The sequence below is a fragment of the Centroberyx affinis genome, unplaced genomic scaffold, assembly GCF_046629955.1.
Source record: "Centroberyx affinis isolate AG114_WGS23_722 - 3 ecotype Tasmania unplaced genomic scaffold, CSIRO-AGI_Caff_v1 ptg001843l_1, whole genome shotgun sequence".
NCBI classification, from domain to species: domain Eukaryota; kingdom Metazoa; phylum Chordata; class Actinopteri; order Beryciformes; family Berycidae; genus Centroberyx; species Centroberyx affinis.
Window position 1 is genome coordinate 14978 of NW_027280222.1, and position 18989 is coordinate 33966.

Here is an 18989-nt window from a genome sequence, read left to right on the forward strand (position 1 = left end):
ATTGTTTCAGAGAGCAGCGCAATGTCTGTCCCAAGCAAGAAAAACAATTCTTTGGAATAAATGTAATAATTCTTCCTGATATAGATGTCAAAATTCCAAATAACAACCTCAATTTATTGTAGGTCTATTTGTCAAGGAATGTGAACAGTACATTAATATAGTTCTGTTATCAAACAACCAAAAGCTGTGAAAGCTGTAGACATTTGTAACATTTTTTTTCTGTAGCCTATAATAATACACCGAAAGTAATTTGTATACCTGTATGTGTCATATCTGTCGAATTTTATGTTGTTTACTTTCCTTTATGTAATGCATACTCATTTGTTATCATTTTTAATTTTCAAAAGGAGGAGGGCTTTACTCGTCGTGTGTCAGCGTCAAACTATCGTCACTACACACTAGGCAGTCATTGGCTTATTTCACCACATCTCTTTTCCTGCAGTGGCCATATTTGTTGATGTGTCACCTCAAAGCGACTTGCTGGGTAATCAGCTGGTCAGTCAGCGAGCTCAAAGTTCAACATAACCTGACTGCCACCAAATTTAACTTCAAATGGGTTTCTCGCATTCGGTGGGTGAAGATATAATTGCCCTCTGTATTAACTAGGCTGTTATCTAAGAAACATGTTTGTCATTATCGTTAACAAGCTGATGCTTTTAGTGTTAGCTATGCTAGCTGACAATGTAGCTAACCTTAACTGTGTTGATCGTACAGTAGCTAACAGCTAGCTAATGTTAGCCAGTGAACTCTTCAGACGCTACCATGCCATATGTCAGTTTGCATTTAAAATTTAATTCAAGCAGCCAACGTTAATTTGCAGTGTAACAGCGAGCATTTTATGTTAGCTTACATGATTTCTTTGACGCCTTATTTAATGTAGCTAACAAACTAGCTAGCTAAACTAGCTAGCGCATTTTAGCTGGGCTGGATGAACTGGATTGAAGTGTTAATAAATCCAGCGTAAATACAAATGGCAGGTCGGCCTGCTGCCTGCTATCTACACAATAGTTGGCTAGCCGTTGCCATCTCAGTAGTATAGGCATGGATAGCCACAGGGTCTTGTCTTTTTAAGTAACATTTGCACTAACGCTTCAGTGAGATGTGTCTACATTAGCTCCGCAGATAACGTTACATGGGATGACATCTGTCACAAGAGCATCATCATCATTGCATGTTTGTTGCTGCTGTTGTTTACGTGTGCATTCACTGCTGGAAACGAGTGTGTGAACTCTGTGTGTTTCAGTTATCACCATTGACTGATTCCAAACATAAGGCTTCCAAGTTGTATAGTTAGACTCCATCTCCATCTTTGTTTTTAAAGGGCAGTAGGGATTCAGTTGCCCTGAATAAGTTTTCTTTATTCAAACAGAAGAGAGATTGTTATAGGAAACACATGAGAGAAGGTGTTGGTGGGATTAGGGTATAGTGTTGCAGAGGCAGGGGTCCTATTCATAACATATCATTGTTCAAGAAATAAGAAATCCAGAGGGCTCTGTTAAAAATCTACCTGGCTTCCAGCTTCTCTGGAGGAGCTCTTTGCCTTTCGTTTTGGAAGCAATGAATAACACAGAGCATGCTGGCTGAGCTATTTTCAGTTCAAGGGAATGATATTCAGCTGCTTAATGTTTGATCTGGGAGATTTGAGCCTAATACTGCACAGAAACTCATAACTAGGCCTCCTGCCCATTATGAGAAATTGGCCAACTGAGTAGAGAATTGACTCTCTTTGCACATATTGCCTGTACTCTTATACCTTTGTCAGGTACAGAAGATCACCAAAAAATAAATTTGCTCATTTCTACTTTTAGAGGCAAACTACAGATGCAGGTGCTGAAAATCACAGCTTGGTCAAAGCTTACACTACATGCTTCAGACAGTTCACACTCCCCTCCTGTGTGCTTCACTATGATTTCTGAGTGGATAGGAGATAACTTTTGAAGGTGAAAGTGCCAGGGGCGTATAATGGTCCTGTCCTACACCTGTATCGGTTGGATTATGTTTCGCACCACAAGCCTATAGGTGGAACTAGAACTTTGTCACAGTTGTTGATACCACCACACCTTGTACTATGTATTAGAGAGAGAGACAAAGAGAGAGACCGAGTGTCTGTTGAGCATGTCTTTGAGTTATGTTTAGCTTTTGGTTACTCTTTAGGTAGTCAGTTAGCAGAGGACTAAGATGAGGAAATATTAATCATATTATTGTGACTATTATTGAGGTGGCATTTTGGAACATTGGATATTCTACTTACAGACCTATTTCTATCTATTCTAGTTAAATACAGGGACTCTGTAGTGGTGACTGGCAAGAATGTCACAGGATATGCTGTTCATATCACCATTGTTTAAGAGAATAGTAGAAAACTGTCGTTTTACAAAGTGTATACCAACCCAAACTGTTTTGGTTGATCTTCCACACTGTTTCTCTCTTCTGTGTTTGTGTCTCCCTCTCTCTCTGTGTCAGATTCAGAGCTGAGAGGGACCATGGAACAGCCTGGCCCTGCCTCATTTACAGACATGATGGAAGAATCAGAGGTTACATCTGTGTTGGAGGGATCACCCCAGATTAACCAGCTCAGCAACAGCACATCTAACATGCATGAAGAGGAAGAGATCTGTCACAACAGTGCAGATGAGGCAGAACAGTATAGTAAAGCAGATGAAGATGAAGCGCATATTAACAGTGAATCGATAGAGGCAACAGCAGATGTTCAAATAGACACACAGACAGAGCCAAATGCTCAAACATGCAGTCAGACACAGGCAGAGGAGAGGGAGCTGGGTTCTGATACCAGTTGTGATAGTAGTACAATTTCTATGGAAGATGTCAGACCTCCACTTAGTCTTTCAGATGAGACTGGTGGAGCTTTGGTGGCCCCAATCGCCACTTTGGATGAGGTGTTAGAAAGCTCTCCTTCTGTTCTCGTAGGGACAATAGAAACCTCATTGACTTTGGAGGTAGTGAACGATACTCAAAACAGAAATGAACAATGCCCCATGGAGACTTCGCCTGATGTTGATAATGGAACAGTTGAAAGTCCATCGTTCTCTTCCCTCCAAAGCGCTTCCAAACACTCACCTACAGACTCGACAGCCACCTCCGGGATCTCAAACGGCCCTTCCACCCCCAGTTCAGAAACTGTTAGCCCCTCGGTTGCTTCCAGCCCACAAACTAATGCCAACACCTCAGTCCCCTCAAACATCTTGTCAAGCCCGTATGACACAGATTGCAGCCGGAAGCTCATCTCCCAGATCCAGCGCTCGCTGTCACAGGAGTCGTTGCTGGATGAGCTAGAGTCTGAGCTGCTGGCCTGCCAGCTGCCTGAGGGTGGAGGTGGAGGCAACAGGAAAGGGAGCCCCCCTGTCAACGGCCTTCCCACGGACCAGGATGACTGCATGGTGGTCTTTGAGAAGTGTGTCCAGTACAAGTATGCACAGCAGGAGAAAGCTATTAAGAGGTAGACCATTACTTTGAAGAAGGGACAGAGCAGTACAAAAACTTTGAAATACAACAAGATGAGAGCTTTGTAGAATGCTTTTGACTGTTCTTAAATTTTGCTATGTTCATACAGCCATATTGAATAGTCTGATGAAGAGAGAAAATTTACTGTGAAGATGTTTAGTTTAATCTTCTATGCACACATCGTGTTGCACTGTGATGCCAGTTAATAGTATTTCAGGGTTATCCGTGTCCCTGGTGCACCTGCTGCTGGGAGCCGGTGATGTATTTGGCCACCTTCATCCCATCATCAAACTTCACATCTCTTATTTGATCAGTACTGAGCTCACAGGCATTGTAATGGCTCAGTTCATTTAAAGCATTTACCTATTTGCCACTTACCATTTTGACTCAAGTTTTAGGAAAAGAGAATAATTGTTCTAAGGCTTAAAAGTCTTTTTTGCTGTGATGAAACTGGTCTTGCGGTCTTAGTGTTGCAGATGGTATAGCCTGTATCTTTTCCTAGATCTTTGATGGTACCCAACTTTTTTCTTATGGCCTTCATAGCAACAATCTGAATTCTTCAATATGTTGTATGTACTATGCCTGAATTAGTATTTTGTGTGTGTGTGCATGTATAGGTTGCTTGATGAGAACAAGAGGCACCAGGAGCTGATCCTGGGCATCTGTTCAGAGAAAGACACCATGAGGGAGGAGTTGAAGAGGAGGACAGAGACGGAAAAACAGTACATATCCACCATTAAAAAGGTCAGTCTCATTCTCTTTGGCCAACTCGATTCGTTTAGGGAACAAACCATCACTTGGTCTGAACCAATGTCTTATCTTAAGCTATAGGTTGGAATCACTAATTGTTCTTGGGCCTTTTTAAAAGTATGTTTCAATGGCCCTGGTGTATAATTACACTTTTAGGATCCATGGCAAAAATGTATTAAGGGCTCCTGGCCTAAAAAAAAATAGGGATGTGGTCTAATCTGTCACCTCCTGATATGTCTATGGATAGATTGCATGCTATGTGTCATTGTTTCCTGACTACAAAAGATACATTTCAGATAACGTAATGTGGATATAGGCCTAGTTAAATATAAAGCGGGTACATTTAGAGAAAATCCAATGACCAATTTTATCTTCTAAGAGACAGGAGTTTCAATTAACTTTACAATTACAGGCTAAACCAGAGGACAAATGGTGTGTAGCAGCACAGGTCACAGTGACATTATTATTCAATTGAATCTAGCAGCTAGCCCTGTTTAGGCAGTAATAAAGTAAATCAAACAAAGCAGCCTGGTTGGAAGAAGAGAGGTGACATAGAGTCCTGATTACTGGAAACCAACAGGCCACATGTGCGTCAAAAGCTATATGCATTCGTCAGAGCTGTGTGTGTGTTCAAACGTTTTTTTGCATGTCAGGCCTTTCTGTGTGTGTGTCCTAGCCTTTCATTCACAAGGCTTATCAACTAGCCACCACTCCAAAACGCGTCAAGTCAGGCTCTATTCAGTGGGTGTCTTCTAGCATCACTGTTGCCATAGCACAAATAATTGAGTCATGTGTATGTTGTAGGTAACAGGGTTTGTTTGATTAAGCATTGTTTTCAATGCAAGCTACAAGGTGTAAGATGGTTTGTTATGATATAAGCCCAATGAATGTTTGGCTTCATGGTTTTCACTATTTGCAGATTAAATGTCCTATTGACAGTGGACACTTTGCCATTAATAGTGGACATTGTATCACCTTTTTTAGAATAATAATGTTTCCCACAGGAAATTCCTTAGTCAAGCTGGTGGACAGGGTCTGGTAGGGTAGCCAAGGGTTACCAATAGCCAAGGCGGCTTTATAGCCAAGGCGGCTATAAAGCTTGGCTATAAAGCACTGTGGGAAACGTTGAGCAATTAGGTTGACACTGATCAGTTGAATTTCAGAGAAGGCGGCAAAAGAAGACCTACTTAGGTTAAATACCGTCATCATTATTTCAGGTTTACCTTGCCAGAGGCATACCAGCTCTCCTTTGTTTAAAGCATTTGTAGTGTTGAGGGGTAGAACAATACTAATTTGCCTTCCCCTTCCTCTGCTGTCTAAATTAAGCATGTCAACCTTTTGAAGTGTCATCCTGTGTAGCAGGTCGGGCCAGGTGTGGCCCAGGCTTAAATGTTGTCTGACGCATTGCTTACCCTGTGTGTGGTTTGTGTCTGCAGTTGGAGGGCAGGGTGGAGGAGCTTCTGAAAGAGCTGAAGGAGTCGCGGGACAAACTAGTTCACCAGGACCAGTCAGCTAAGGGTGCCATCCAGCAGATTCAGAAGGAGATGGCCTACCGCCTGGAGCAGGTACAACAAGGGCCTTGCCTAGCTGGTCACTCTATAGTTTTACCCCAGCTTGGCCCTGATTTGGATGTATAGCCTGTGCTCAGCTTTAGGCTGCTATAGTACATCTATATTGGTAACCCAAGGCTGTGGTATGTTTCCTTACACATTGGACAAATTAATTTCCAGTCTCTGAATTTGGTATAAAATTATATTTCTATATTGATGGAATGCAAACTGAATTTCAGTTCCAGGCCAGGATCCTCCTGAACTTTGTGTGCTTACATTATTTCACATTTGATCTGATAAAACATGAGATTGCAAGCATGCAATCCTGGTAGTTGAGAAACATTAAAGATCTGAGTTGTTTGGCAGCAGCTTTCGTGAAGACACTAAAATGATTCTGAACTTGGGGAATACAGTCTGTCATAAAATAAATAGTGTTTAAAATATCACTGTAAAGTGTTATCCCATTCATTTGAATAGATACTTGATACAAGGATAACGGTGCAACTTTTTTAGGCCCCACTACAAACTAAATTGAAATGGTTGAAACAACAGACATTTCTCTAACATATTGCAGCTACAGTATATGTAGTCAGAATCATTAGCTCACAAATACGTTTGCATTGTATTCATCTGGTGATAAGAAATATTTTTGACTATATAGCTAAAATAAGTTATGCACAGCTCTCCATACCTTAGAAGAAGTTTGCTCAAAGCTAGGAGCAGAACGTTCAAGGTCTTTGCACACTCAACTCTTGTTATTGCAGATCTAATCACTTGTTCAGTGAATAGTGGAGACAAGCACATTTTTCAATCCGTAGTTTGCACACCAGGCTGAAAACATGTAGGGTACCACACTCTTGACAGTTTTGTCACACTTCACAATTTTCAATTTCACTGTTCAATGAGCTTTAGAAAGTAGATTTTGCAGTCGGTCATCTCTTTTTATTTATTTTTTTTTAGCCCGGCCTTAATATCAGCCCTTGTGTTAAGATTGTGACCCAGCCGTGATCAGCTGTTCCCCCAGAGGTTTGAAACAATTGGTCATATGATGGTAGGAAAACTTGATACCACCCAAGACAACTCTTTGTGAAGAAGTACTTGTCAGTTTGAGTATCACCCTGTCACTTGTACACTCTTTCATTCACTAATACACTCAGACACAGAATTACACGCACCACTTCTCTCATACTCAGTCATGAAGTCTCTCTCTCTCTCTCTCTCTCTCTCTCACACGCTCCCCAAACACCACCTTGCCAGAGGGAACAGTGCAGGCTCGGCACTGGAACACACAAGTGTTATCTGATAGACAGAGAAATGGCACAAAAGCATCTCATTGGCATGAGGAATGATCACACGGGTGTGAAGAGCAATGGGGAAACCAGTGAACCAACATGGTTCAGAATGAGCTATCAATGAAGCAGGTGTACTGGTCCATTACCTCTGTTCAGAGTGCTGGGCTGAGGTTGTCATTGATATAGACAGATTGACATGGTATTCAGCCAGTGAAAAAGTCAACTCTGTCTACAGTCTTCTTCTACTGTACTAATAGGCACTCAGCAAATGCATCACATTTTTTAGATCATTAGTGTGTCGGGAACATTTTTGTGTTTTTGTTGTTTCTGTCATTATCTCAGTAATGCCAGCACAAAAATACTTGGCAGTAAATGCTCCTCAAATCCTACTCTTAACCTTAAGCTAAATGCATCCATTATCGGACAGTTAGCAGTGAGACATCCTGCAAAATTTGGACAAACCCCCGCAAACAGTTAATCAACAGTATAAGTATTAAGCAGGTTTCACAATGCAAATGCCATTTTTGGTATCACTGCAAACATATTTCTGTTTCTTACCAAAATCAGACAGCTGCATCTGCCTAAGTACTGGCCGAGTTTGCAGTCGTGGCTACTAATGTTTTCCTGGCTCCTAAGCCTTGTGTCAGTTGGCAGTGCTTTTGCCCAGCCCCCCATCTTATCAATAGATAGTTGTGGAAGAAGGAAGAATTGATACGGGCCAGGAAAAAGCCAAAACATAACGATAAACATGACCAGGACCAGGTTTGGATGTGTCCGGAACTAGGGGTTTGACTTGCTCCATGGGAAGTCATCCATCACATGGTTAGGGTAGGTTACATAAACAAACAATAGATACATGTTTTTAGAACTACTGTGGCATTGTTTATCAGTGGTTTGTTTGTAGTTATACTGACAAAATTGATGGACTTATTGGAATGGTTGAAATCGCCAGAGCTAGCAAAATCTTATCTGATATGGACCATGCAATGTTAAGTATTTGGGAGAAATTCTAAAGATTTTCCCTTTTTGGTGTTGCACACTCCAAGGCTCTGTGCTAGAAGCCTGCTCCCCTCCTTGTATCCTAGTGCTCAAACATTCACAAATCCATTAGCCAGGTCTGAGTAGCATCGGCTCCTTTTACTTAATAACCACACAGGAAACATCTCTTTAGAATGGAACGTTGCCCAGAGATCATCTTGCTTCCAATCCTTTTACGTTTCAGATGCATCACTGCAGTATTATACCTCATGGACTGCAGTATGGAGAAAGATATAAACCTCTATGATGAAGGAGCCACCCTCTTTACCCTCTATCCTCCCCAGGTGAATAAGAAATGTGATGAGGCACGCCAGGAGAAGGAGGCCATGGTGATGAAATATGTGCGGGGGGAGAAGGAGGCCCTCGACCTCCGACGAGATAAGGAGGGGCTGGAGAAGAGGCTGAGGGAGGCCACTAAGGAGGTGGACCGCCAGGCGCTCAGAGGAAACCAGCTAGCCCAGGAGAAAGGCTGGCTGCAGCAGCTGCATGATGCTAAGGTAACACTGTGTCAATGTTTGAAAATGAGTTGTTAACAACCAAGGAGCACAGCAAGCAAACTAAACTGAAGGACAAATGTGGAACTAAAATTCAAAATGTCAAAATTACCTAACCTATCAAGAAATGTCAAGCTGTCATTTCACCTCATCTAACAAGAAATGGCAACAAAACACAACATAAAGTAAATATTTTCAAGCCATACAGCTGATGTTATCATAGTGTCTTTTACACAAAGCCCCAGAGAGGTTCTTGGACAGAACACATATTTTTCATCCATATTTGGCCTCTAAATAGCACTCAGGGATTTGTGGAAAATACCGTTGCATTCAAATCTGCGTTTATATATGGCATATGTGTGTCAAGTCAAACTTTATTTATATAGCACATTTCATGCACAAGCAGCTGCAATGCTTCACAGAAAGCACATTGAGTGTGGGGAAACTCCTGTGTATGTGGACATTGTTGTAGACAAATTTGTATGTTTCTTTGCATGTGTGTTTTTCTCTGTGTCTGTCCACACAGATATCTGTACAACTGTTCAAGATAGAAGCATGAAACATTAAGAAGAAAATTAAAGAGTAAAGTGCAAGTTTACAAAATAATGATAGGTAACTGCTTCTCACTACTCCAAAACTAGACCGCATCAAGGTTTTGGTGTGTTGTGAGATGCCTGATAAAAAATCGCTTTTAGTAAACGTGCAGGGAGGTTCTTCCTTGTCAGGATATCTTTGTCAGGGTTCAAGGGGTTCAGGCGGATACCGGTATATCTCCAAGGAAGAGAAAACAGAATCAGAGGGTGAGACAGGACTGGTTAAAGAAATTTTGAAAAGTATACATGTATGCCTACATCAACAACATAAACAAACAAAGGAAAGAGGAAATTTGACTGGGGACAAGGAAAAACCTTTTATAGGGCCCTTTTATAGGGCCCTATCTAATGTTCCTCTGAATCTCCCTTTCAGCTTAACATTCACTCATCTTTATTTTACTTTTAGATAATTAGACATTTAGATAATTTAGCGAAAGACCTTGAACCTTGAGCCTTATTGGAACGTTTAAGTGTATAACTGAAATGTCATTCTGAACATGTTTCAAGGATGCGAGAACCAAAAAGCCTCTCACCGTATCCTCACACCCTGTCTTATCTTGTAGCTGAGTGTCCCATCTCTCTCTGTGTTCTCAGGAAGGGGAGGTTGGCAGGTTGACTCGAGAGCTGGACAAGTTCAAGGAGGAGATCAACTCACAGCTCATCAAAGTCAAATGGGCCCAGAACAAGCTCAAGAGTGAGACAGATGCCCACAAGGTAAGTTAACGGCACTGAAACATTAGAAATGCATCAATGTATTTTTATTCAACTTGTATTTAACCAAGTGGTCCTGTTTTCATGGGAGACCTAGCCAAGAAAGCAGCATCAGGACAAACATAGAAGTTGTAGCCAAACAGTCCACAATTCACAAAGCAAAATACAATCAAAGTTACATAAAAGAGAGCAAAGTAAAATTTAAATCAAAATTTTCAATACAAGCATTCATAAGCAAAACATAAGGAAACATTTCCTTGACTCTGACCCTTCTTATGTGTAGTCCACTGGAATGGTCCCAGTGTATACATAATCCTAAAAAAGACACTGAACAGAGCACCATATTATTGAGTTTCTTTTTACAGTATTCTCATGCTTTGGATGCTATTGTACAATTGGGATTTGGGCTTGCTGCAGCCATGTTCAAACAAAATGACGCACTGATTATGAAAATACAAAATCAACACATTTACACTGCTGATGCGATTGATGTCAGCAAGACATTGCAGCCTTAATGTATATACTGTAGCCTACATCACTTTGAAACAAAATACTAAGATATCATGTAGATGTTGATTTTCTTTGTTTAGCACTGACACTGTGGCTGCTGTGTTTGTAAAAGAAGTATGTTTTGTACGCATCCTTCTTGTCAGTGGCCTCTCATACAATATTGTTCAACTTTATTCTATTTCCAGGAGACAAATTACATCCCCCTTTAGCCATTTTATCAACTGCAGCTGTATAACAAAGATGACTAGATGTGGCTTATGATTCAGGGGCTGAATGAAATGGGCCGTAGATGGTACAGTAATGACCCTGCAAGGAAATCACCATTAACTTGGCATTGCAGTTATTTTTGAAAATGTGACTGTCTATTACAAAATAATACTTATCTAGTTTTTCTTTTTTTTTTTTTGGGAAGTGTAACAGGGTCGTTTTAAATTGCCTCCAAGAAAATACACAACTTGGACTCATTATAGACACACTAAAGATAACAGCAGAAACTCATTAGTGGCTCAAGCCCGCAGGCGCTGAACCACTATTGTTTTACTTTATTTTTTCTTCTTTTTTGGGGGGGCGGGGGGTGGGGGTGTAGTGAGGGGTGGAGGGGGTTGCTTTGTAATGGTTAATGTAGTTGATGTATGTGTACCTTTGTGCGTCTGTCTGTACATGTTTGCATCTGTCTGTTCAAAGGGGGAAAAAATGCAGCTCTGTAAGGAAAAAGTCACAAAACCGCAACTTTTGACATAGGCCTACCTAGTGTATTGGTTTCATACTGGCTTTGCTTTGAAGATTGGCCTTTGTTGTTTTAGTGTTGGCATAATGAAAACCTATTCCATAGATCACTGAAGTCCAGTGTGCGTTACAGAGGTGTGTGTTGTGTTTGCCTGTGCACAGGAGACTAAAGACAAGCTGAGAGACACCACATCCAAATTGGCCCAGGCCAAAGAAGAGACCGAGCAGATCCGCAAGAACTGCCAGGACATGATCCGAACATACCAGGTGTGTGTTTGTATGACATAGACGTGTTAGTGTGTACATGACCATAGGTGTGAGTCAAACAGAGAATATCTTTGTCAGAGAAAGACTGTGTGTGTCTGAGTTTGTGTGTGAGTGAGGGATGGAGAGATGCATGTGCTTGTTGGCAGTGTCCCAACTTGTGTGCCTGTCATAATTCTGTCAAATCACTACAAACACTTAATCTACTCCTTGATTAACTAATCACCAAATAGTCAGAGAAGGAAATTTAATTTATCTGGCTGCTCAGCCAGTAATGAAATATTCTAAAAATCAGACCACGTACCCATGGTGTCCTGGATTCAAACCTCGCCTCTGACCGTTGTTGCGTGTCATTCCCTTCTCCCTCTCCCAATGTTTTCTGTCTCTCTCTGTTGAAAACCATCAAATAAAGACAAAAATGTGAAAAAAAAATACTCCTAAAAATGTTCCCTTGGCATTAGTGATTTCATTGCTTTTTTGTTCAAAGGTCCAATTCCTCCTACCAAAGAGCACCTTTTGATACCAATTAATTTACTTTACAAAGGCAAAGCAGGCAAAGCAGTGCTGCAATTGGTCTTTACATGTTCAGCCACTGTTTGCATGTAATGTTTTGTTTTTTTTTAATGTTTTTTTTATAAGCAAAATGGCAGATGAAATCCCTCCTTTGTGGACCTCTTTGCAGAGAGGCTTAGCCATAACCAGTTAGGAATACTCAACTTTTTAAAGGATTGTTTCCACTTCTGGCAGTATTCCTCTGTACCTTAAGATGGTAGCAAAGAGCTGCCTGATTTTTCTCTCTGTGGTGGAAAGTGTTGATCGGGGCTATTCATTCACCAGTGGTGGGTCATCACAGCGAGGACATTGCCAGCACTATGAGACAAAACAAGAAAGTAAAACCTACATCACATTGTGGACAAAATACCCCCAAAACAAAAATATACCTCTGTTACAAAACATTCATTTGTGAAGTGGAGGACATTTGTCAATGGCCTATGCTCCCTAGAGGAGCAAAGGGCCTAAGTCAAGTAAGACAAAACATTCGAGGGGAAATAATGTGAAACTCTTTTGGTGTCCGATTGTCTCTTCAGTTACTCTCCTTCTTGTTGATCTCTCTCTTTCTCTCATGCTTGTTTTTCGCTTTGTCAATCCCTCTGTTACCGTTGTTTCATATATATTCCTTTCTCTCCTTCATTCCTGTCTGTCTGAGTCTTTCACTTCATTTTCCCTCTTCCTCGCCCTGTCTGACGCTCTTTCCTTCATTCCTTCCACTCCTCTGCTCCACCCTTTCTCTGTCTATCTATCTTATCTATGTTTTTTGTATGTCCTGCCACCATGGTGCATGGTGTGCAGGACGTTATGTCGTCATGGTACCGTCTGTCTGTGCGTAGACACATTCTTGTAAACACAGTAACTCAAGAACAATACATGGTAGAAACTTCATACTTACACCACAGGTTCCCCATGAGTAGATGATCTGATCATTGTATAAATATATTGCTGTATAAATATGCATATTAATGCAGGAAAAAAATTCTTAAAACTACTTTAACTTAAAACTTAATATGCAGAGTTCATATTAAGACTGTCCATGTGTTATGTGAAGACAAGTGTATTGACATAGAAATATTTGCTAATTATTGCATTAATGAGCTTAAGTAATTACCTAATTAGCATAATTGGTTATGTTCAATATATCATGGTGGTTATGGTGGGACATTAGGCAGGTCAGATTCCTCTTGTTTTTAAATAGATCTTTACCCTCTCGGTCTTCCAGGAGTCAGAAGAGATCAAGTCCAATGAGCTGGATGCCAAACTGAGGGAGACCAAAGGAGAGCTGGAGAAACACAAACAGGAGCAAACGGACCAATTAGAGGTATCATAAACGTGCACACAAACACACACACGCACACTTTCTCTCGCGCCGTCTCTCACTCACACAGTCACTCACTCACTCACTCACTAACTCTCACACACAAACACACACACACACACACAGAGGTTAAGGCTAATGCTGCCAGTGGCCACCCAGTTTTAATCTTGGTTATCCAAAATTTGAAGCTAGGCAGCAATACCATAAACATGAATAGTCGGTACGCCTACTTATTGTCTGCACAACTTGCAAGTTAAATTCTATTTTTAGCTCTGTGACAGTCATCACCAGATCATCAATAATGTGAGTCTGCCATTAATTCCAAATTCTAACACTAGCCAGGCCATCATCCACTTCTTTATTGATAGTCTTGATGCCAAGTCTTCTAGTAAAAAGGTTTATTTTCAGTTGTTTTCATCAGTTTGAGAGGTGTTATTGGCTTAACTAGGAATGAGTAACAAACTGGCACATAAGCACTGCAGGCAGACACACACAGCCCCAGAAATGGACTCAATCCAAACACAATGGCCTGTTTTTCTCTCTGCCCAGTTCTAAGGGGAATCACACTTTAAAAATAAATGGCCTAGAAATAATCAATATGAAGCTGTGCATTTCAACAACAACCCCAAAGACATCACCCATTTCCTGCCGTCATTCCACAGCCTGGTTCATTTATCCAATGACCCATTTCCGTGGCAATCTGACGCGATATATGTTATAGGCCCATTTTGGATATTTCAGGCAGATTGTATTTAGGACATTGTTTACCATCTAGGACCCCAGATGTGGGTGATATTGCTGCCCGGCTGAAGAATGAAATGCCTATGTGACATATGCCTCATTATTAACATCACTCTGACGCAGCTGAGTAATGAATAAATTAAATGAAATAGCGGACGAGTTTCCGTTGCCATACCCACATCATTGTTATTCTGTTGACCTTGAAATGGGGAGAAGGAAGTGGACAATATATTTGGCTGCATCTCTGCTACTGGCTTTTTGTCTATCTTAGATACTGTAGGCTGCTAGAGGCTACTTAGGAAAGTTAGTTGAATTTAATTCTTTGTTTATGTGATTATTAAGTCATTTTGACAGTTTATAAGCCATACTTAAGCTCATAAAACGTCTTTAAAAAGTCTTTTAAGATCACTGCCCATAGTCCCCAAATTTCTTCTTCAGTCTTTTTCTGTCCCGTTCTTCTGTCCAGTTTCTCTGTCCATGTTCATTCCATGTCTGCCACTCAGCAGCAACAAGGTCTGGACATTAATGCATATATATTCAGAAAGTGGGTTACAATGCACAAACAGTATGACATTTCACTGATCTGGTCAATGCTTTTCATTCAAACAAAAGAAACATGTCTGGGTAGTTGTATGACTTAGTGACTGAGTTTCTCCTCACTTTTAGCCTTTTTAGCTAGTGACAGAAAAAGATGGGATAAAACAATATTCAGTTTCATTTTCACATGCATTTTCAACGTATACATTCAGTTCAGAATGAATTCAACGACTGCAACACATCTGCAATGAAATGATGCAGCTGTAAGATTTTTCATTTGAAATTGCTTCGGAGTGCAACACATTGCACGCATGAAGTGGGATTGAGGGGTAAGTTGTTGAGTAAAAGCAATGGATCGCATTGCTTTTACATTGCATTGACCCAAACTTAAATTTTAGTACTCAGTATTGGTAGTGAAAAGGTGTTCTTTTTAGTCCTAGGTACAGTGAGGGTTCAGAGTTCAGAAACAGAAGCCTGTTATACCCATCACCCCAGACCAAGAGAGGAACATTATAAATTTAAATTGCTTTGATCCCATTCATGTGAGCAGACTCTGAACAAGACACATAACGGTGAATGAAGATGTGACATAGAACTTTTTTGATTGGCAGGTGCACAGAGTGAAGGCCAAAGAGCTGGATGAGCTGAAGAGGAGTTACAAAGAGAGCATGGATGAGCTCTCTACCCTCCGCACCAAGGTGTGTCATACAACTAACGTCTGTACTTGTGTGTGTGTTTGTGCATACACATGAGATCAGCATCATGTGTCTTTCTTCACCTGAATAAGTGTGTATGTGTGTGTGTTTGTGCCCTTTAGTTAAAGTGTCTGGAGGAGGAACGTCCACGCTGGGAGGATGAGCTGAGCAAGTATAGGGAGATCATTAACAGGCAGAAGGCTGAGATCGGCCGACAGAGGGACAAGCTGGGAGAGATCACTGAGCTCGAGGATCAGCATCAACGGTAAAGACACACACTCTGTAGTAATAGTACATTACACACGCAAGCTCAGACACACTGCAGCAGAAACTCTAATCATACACACACACTACTACACACTGAAGTGCCAGATCAATGAGGAGAGAAACTGCATGCATACTCACTGTACTGAGCAGTGCTACCAGTGCATTAACAGCCTGTCCTCTAAAAAATCACTAGTGTTGTTGTCATCAGCGTACCTTTGGTCAGTCAGCGGACCATATCTAGCTTTGAATATTTGAATAAAAGAATGGAGATGGAACCATCCGTATGCTGTTGTCAGATAAGCCCTTTTACTACAGTACCATCCATCGGCCTGCAGCAGTCACATGGGTGGATTGATCAGTCAAACTTTTTCAAGGCTCTCCCTAAGGATTTAGAGACTTGGAATTGCTGGGATGTCACTGATATCACTTTTCATTTGTAGGTTGGCTGACTGTAAATTTGCATGGTGACATACAGTATATTAACATAGGGTTACACTGCCACTCTTCAATAGTAGAGAGCCATGTTAAATTGTATAGTGCATTTTAAGCAGCCTTACAATGCAGTATGCTCCATAATGAAATAAATAAAAAAGAGTATCAGATTAAATGATTTGTCTCATCAAGAACACAATAGAGGGATAGGTTGGGAAATTAGCACACATTAAGCTTTTTACATTTAGACCTTGCCCTGCTAATACCTCAGGACATTTTAAGAGATGTCATATGCTTAATAAGTTCATCCTCGTGTTGCATGTGTAACATTGCAGGCCAATCTCAATTCTCTGACTGATGCACCTCTATTACCACCATTTTTGATAGCACTAGGAAGGCTGTAATATAGTTTGTGGCCTTTTTTTTCTCAAGTTCCTTATCACAGCATTTAAAGATAGGCCAAGGACAAATATAGCACACAGGATGGCAAGGATAAATGGTGATTATGTTCTATGCATGCGATGTACAGATGACTTGCTAGAACAAGTTCTGCTTTTCCACTTACTGCTGAAATGCTGCTTTGTGTGTGCTAGACTGCCGTGGGTGGGTGACGCTGCCCCTAATTGAGTTATGTTAAATCAAATGCCGCTCTTTTTCCACTGGTGGCACCAATATTTTCGGTTGTTGTCACAAGCAGATAAGTTGGTGCCTCTAATATTTTGGCCCAGAGAGGTTCTGATTTCCATCGTGACCAATTATGGCTCATTTTTGTGGATTACTAGTCATTTCTGCGATACATTTTATACAATTGAAATGACATTCACAATAAAATGTAAAATTCACATTCATGGTTTTAGTGTCACTAATCTGTCACATACCTTTTTACAGATGATATGTTGTATGTATTTTCCTGTTTATCTAGTACTATTCCTCTGTGTAATTGTTGTGTAATGGTCTGCATTTCAAATGTACACAGTGGGAAGCTCGAGATGAATGGCATTCTGTCTCATGAGAGTTGCTGTCTTTGTTAATGCACAGTCAATTGTACTGTGGTCACCTATAAATACTGATTTAAATGTTACTGTCATGTCAACCAAAAGGTGAACTTGAGCCATGTTTTTGTCACTCAGCGACAAGCAGGAAGTCGGGTCTCTTCGTGAGGAGGTGGACAGCTTGACCAGCCAGATGGGCGACCTCCAGCGTGACGTGGAAGGCAGCAGGGAGCGCGAGGCCGAGCTACTGGGCTTCACTGAGAAGCTGAGCAGCAAGAACGCCCAGCTGCAGTCAGAGAGCAACGGGCTACAGGCTCAGCTGGACCAGCTCACCAGCAGCTCCGCAGAGCTCCAAGCTAGGCTGGAGGAGACCAACAGGCTGCTGGATGACAAGGTGACAGGCTGGGGAAGCACACATAGAGTAATACAGTATGGGCTTGATACAATGAAATGCAGTCTAAAAAATGTGATCTAGCAGTGAGACTAACCGGGGGGTAATGACTAAATAGAATAGACTGAAAAAGAGTGCCTTGCTGAAATCATTTACGCAAGTCATAAGGTTCTGACTATCAAAAGGCCAATTCTCTGAAAGTTTTATTCTGACTTCAAAGACAGAAGTCAGTCATCAAAGACACAGTCATTTATTTCATTTTAGTTTAATCAAATCAGGTCAACTGTCACTCTGATAAAATTCCTTTGATTCCCAATAGTTATTTTGCCCTCTTGAACCTGAGTGGAACCAGTGTACTGTAGAGTGGATATGTTGTTCTTTTTACACTCTCATAATAGTTGAGTTTTTTGACCTATAAAATTCAATGCCTGTTGAATTTGATTCACTGTTCAATAGTGATATTTTCTGTCTCGATATTCAAGAAAATGACCGGAAATTTCAGTATTAGAATATTTTTTTTCACTTGAATCACAACTTGCCCGACGTTTGTTGTTGGAACAAGCAATCAATATTACACTGGCTTACCTGTCCATCATGGCTGTTACTGCCATTCCTACACCCATTTTTGTCCCCACCTCCATCAACCCTGCAGTCACAGCAGCTGAAGCAGGAGGAGGTGCTGAGGCAGCAGGAGGTGCAGGGCCTGCAGGAGGAGCGGGCAGCACTGCAGACGGAGTTGGCCCATCTGAAAACCCGGGTGGAGGAGCTGAGGGACGAGCTGGTGACTCAGAAAAGGAAGCAAGCTGTCAACATCAAGGACCTGACAAAACAGCTAATACAAGGTTAGGAAACCCTCTTATGTTTCTGCAGCTTGATCGTGGTTAGGATAAGGCACGTGAGAGCATGCTTGGTGGTATAGGATCTGGTGCGGGGCGTAGAAGGGCTGGTTGAGGAGGGTGATTGCATTTGGGAAGAAACCGCTGCAGTGGCAAATGTTGTGGCCACTGATGCAGAACAGTTTTCCTGAGGTTTGGGCGTCAAACAAGTGGTTGCCTGGATGGGTAGGGTCGGGTGCTCGAATAGCATGCTGCAGTCTTGCCTTGGAGCTGGAGGAGGTGGAGCCATACCCTTCAAAATACAATCTGTTAAAGATTGCTCAATTTCAATTCTGATCAGTTATGTCTATAGGGTTTGTCATGTAGAATGATTTAAAAAAAGTGATTCTTGGCTGCTCTTCAGTGTGTTTGTGAACATTGGTCGGTCAGCCTTGATGTCTCCAAATAGCTAATAGCACAAACAGATGCTCTATACAAAAGATAACAAAGTGCAAGTTTGGGTATCTAAATATGAAACCTATTGGTACCATGTTTTTTGTTGCAATTTCTAGTTTAAAGATCAAAAGGTAGCAGAAAGTGTTAGATTCTTACAATGTCATCTCTGATTCTATTTAGAAAAGCAGATATGTACAAATTTTACATAGAGAAAAATCTACCCTATTGTATTTTTTTTAAACCGAAAGGTATCAAAAAGTGCCATTGCTTTTCCATCGATCCTCCACCCTAGTAAAGTGTCCATTGTGTTTTCAGACTACGTCATTCATGTAACCAAACCCATTTGGGATTTTCCACAAGTCAAGACGATAGATTGCCCAGTTCCCATCATCTGCTTTCATTG

The 18989-nt window shown here is 41.1% G+C and overlaps 1 protein-coding gene across 2 annotated transcripts in view; it reads left to right on the top strand.

Annotated features, from left to right (window-relative positions):
* The first annotated feature begins 463 nt into the window (after positions 1 to 463).
* The window catches only part of ccdc186 (coiled-coil domain-containing protein 186), a 37041-nt gene continuing 18515 nt past the window's right edge, over positions 464 to 18989 (top strand). Inside the window, exons 1-12 of one of the 2 annotated variants that reach the window (XM_071529851.1) lie at positions 464 to 570; positions 2464 to 3457; positions 4080 to 4206; positions 5649 to 5777; positions 8377 to 8589; positions 9774 to 9893; positions 11289 to 11393; positions 13165 to 13263; positions 15150 to 15236; positions 15356 to 15498; positions 17063 to 17318; positions 17968 to 18157. In XM_071529851.1, coding sequence (XP_071385952.1) covers positions 2484 to 3457; positions 4080 to 4206; positions 5649 to 5777; positions 8377 to 8589; positions 9774 to 9893; positions 11289 to 11393; positions 13165 to 13263; positions 15150 to 15236; positions 15356 to 15498; positions 17063 to 17318; positions 17968 to 18157 — 2443 coding nt within the window. In that variant the 5' untranslated portion in view covers positions 464 to 570; positions 2464 to 2483. Of the gene's footprint in view, positions 571 to 2463; positions 3458 to 4079; positions 4207 to 5648; positions 5778 to 6739; positions 6814 to 8376; positions 8590 to 9773; positions 9894 to 11288; positions 11394 to 13164; positions 13264 to 15149; positions 15237 to 15355; positions 15499 to 17062; positions 17319 to 17967; positions 18158 to 18989 lie in introns of those variants that run through there. The other variant, XM_071529852.1, reaches the window with a different exon arrangement.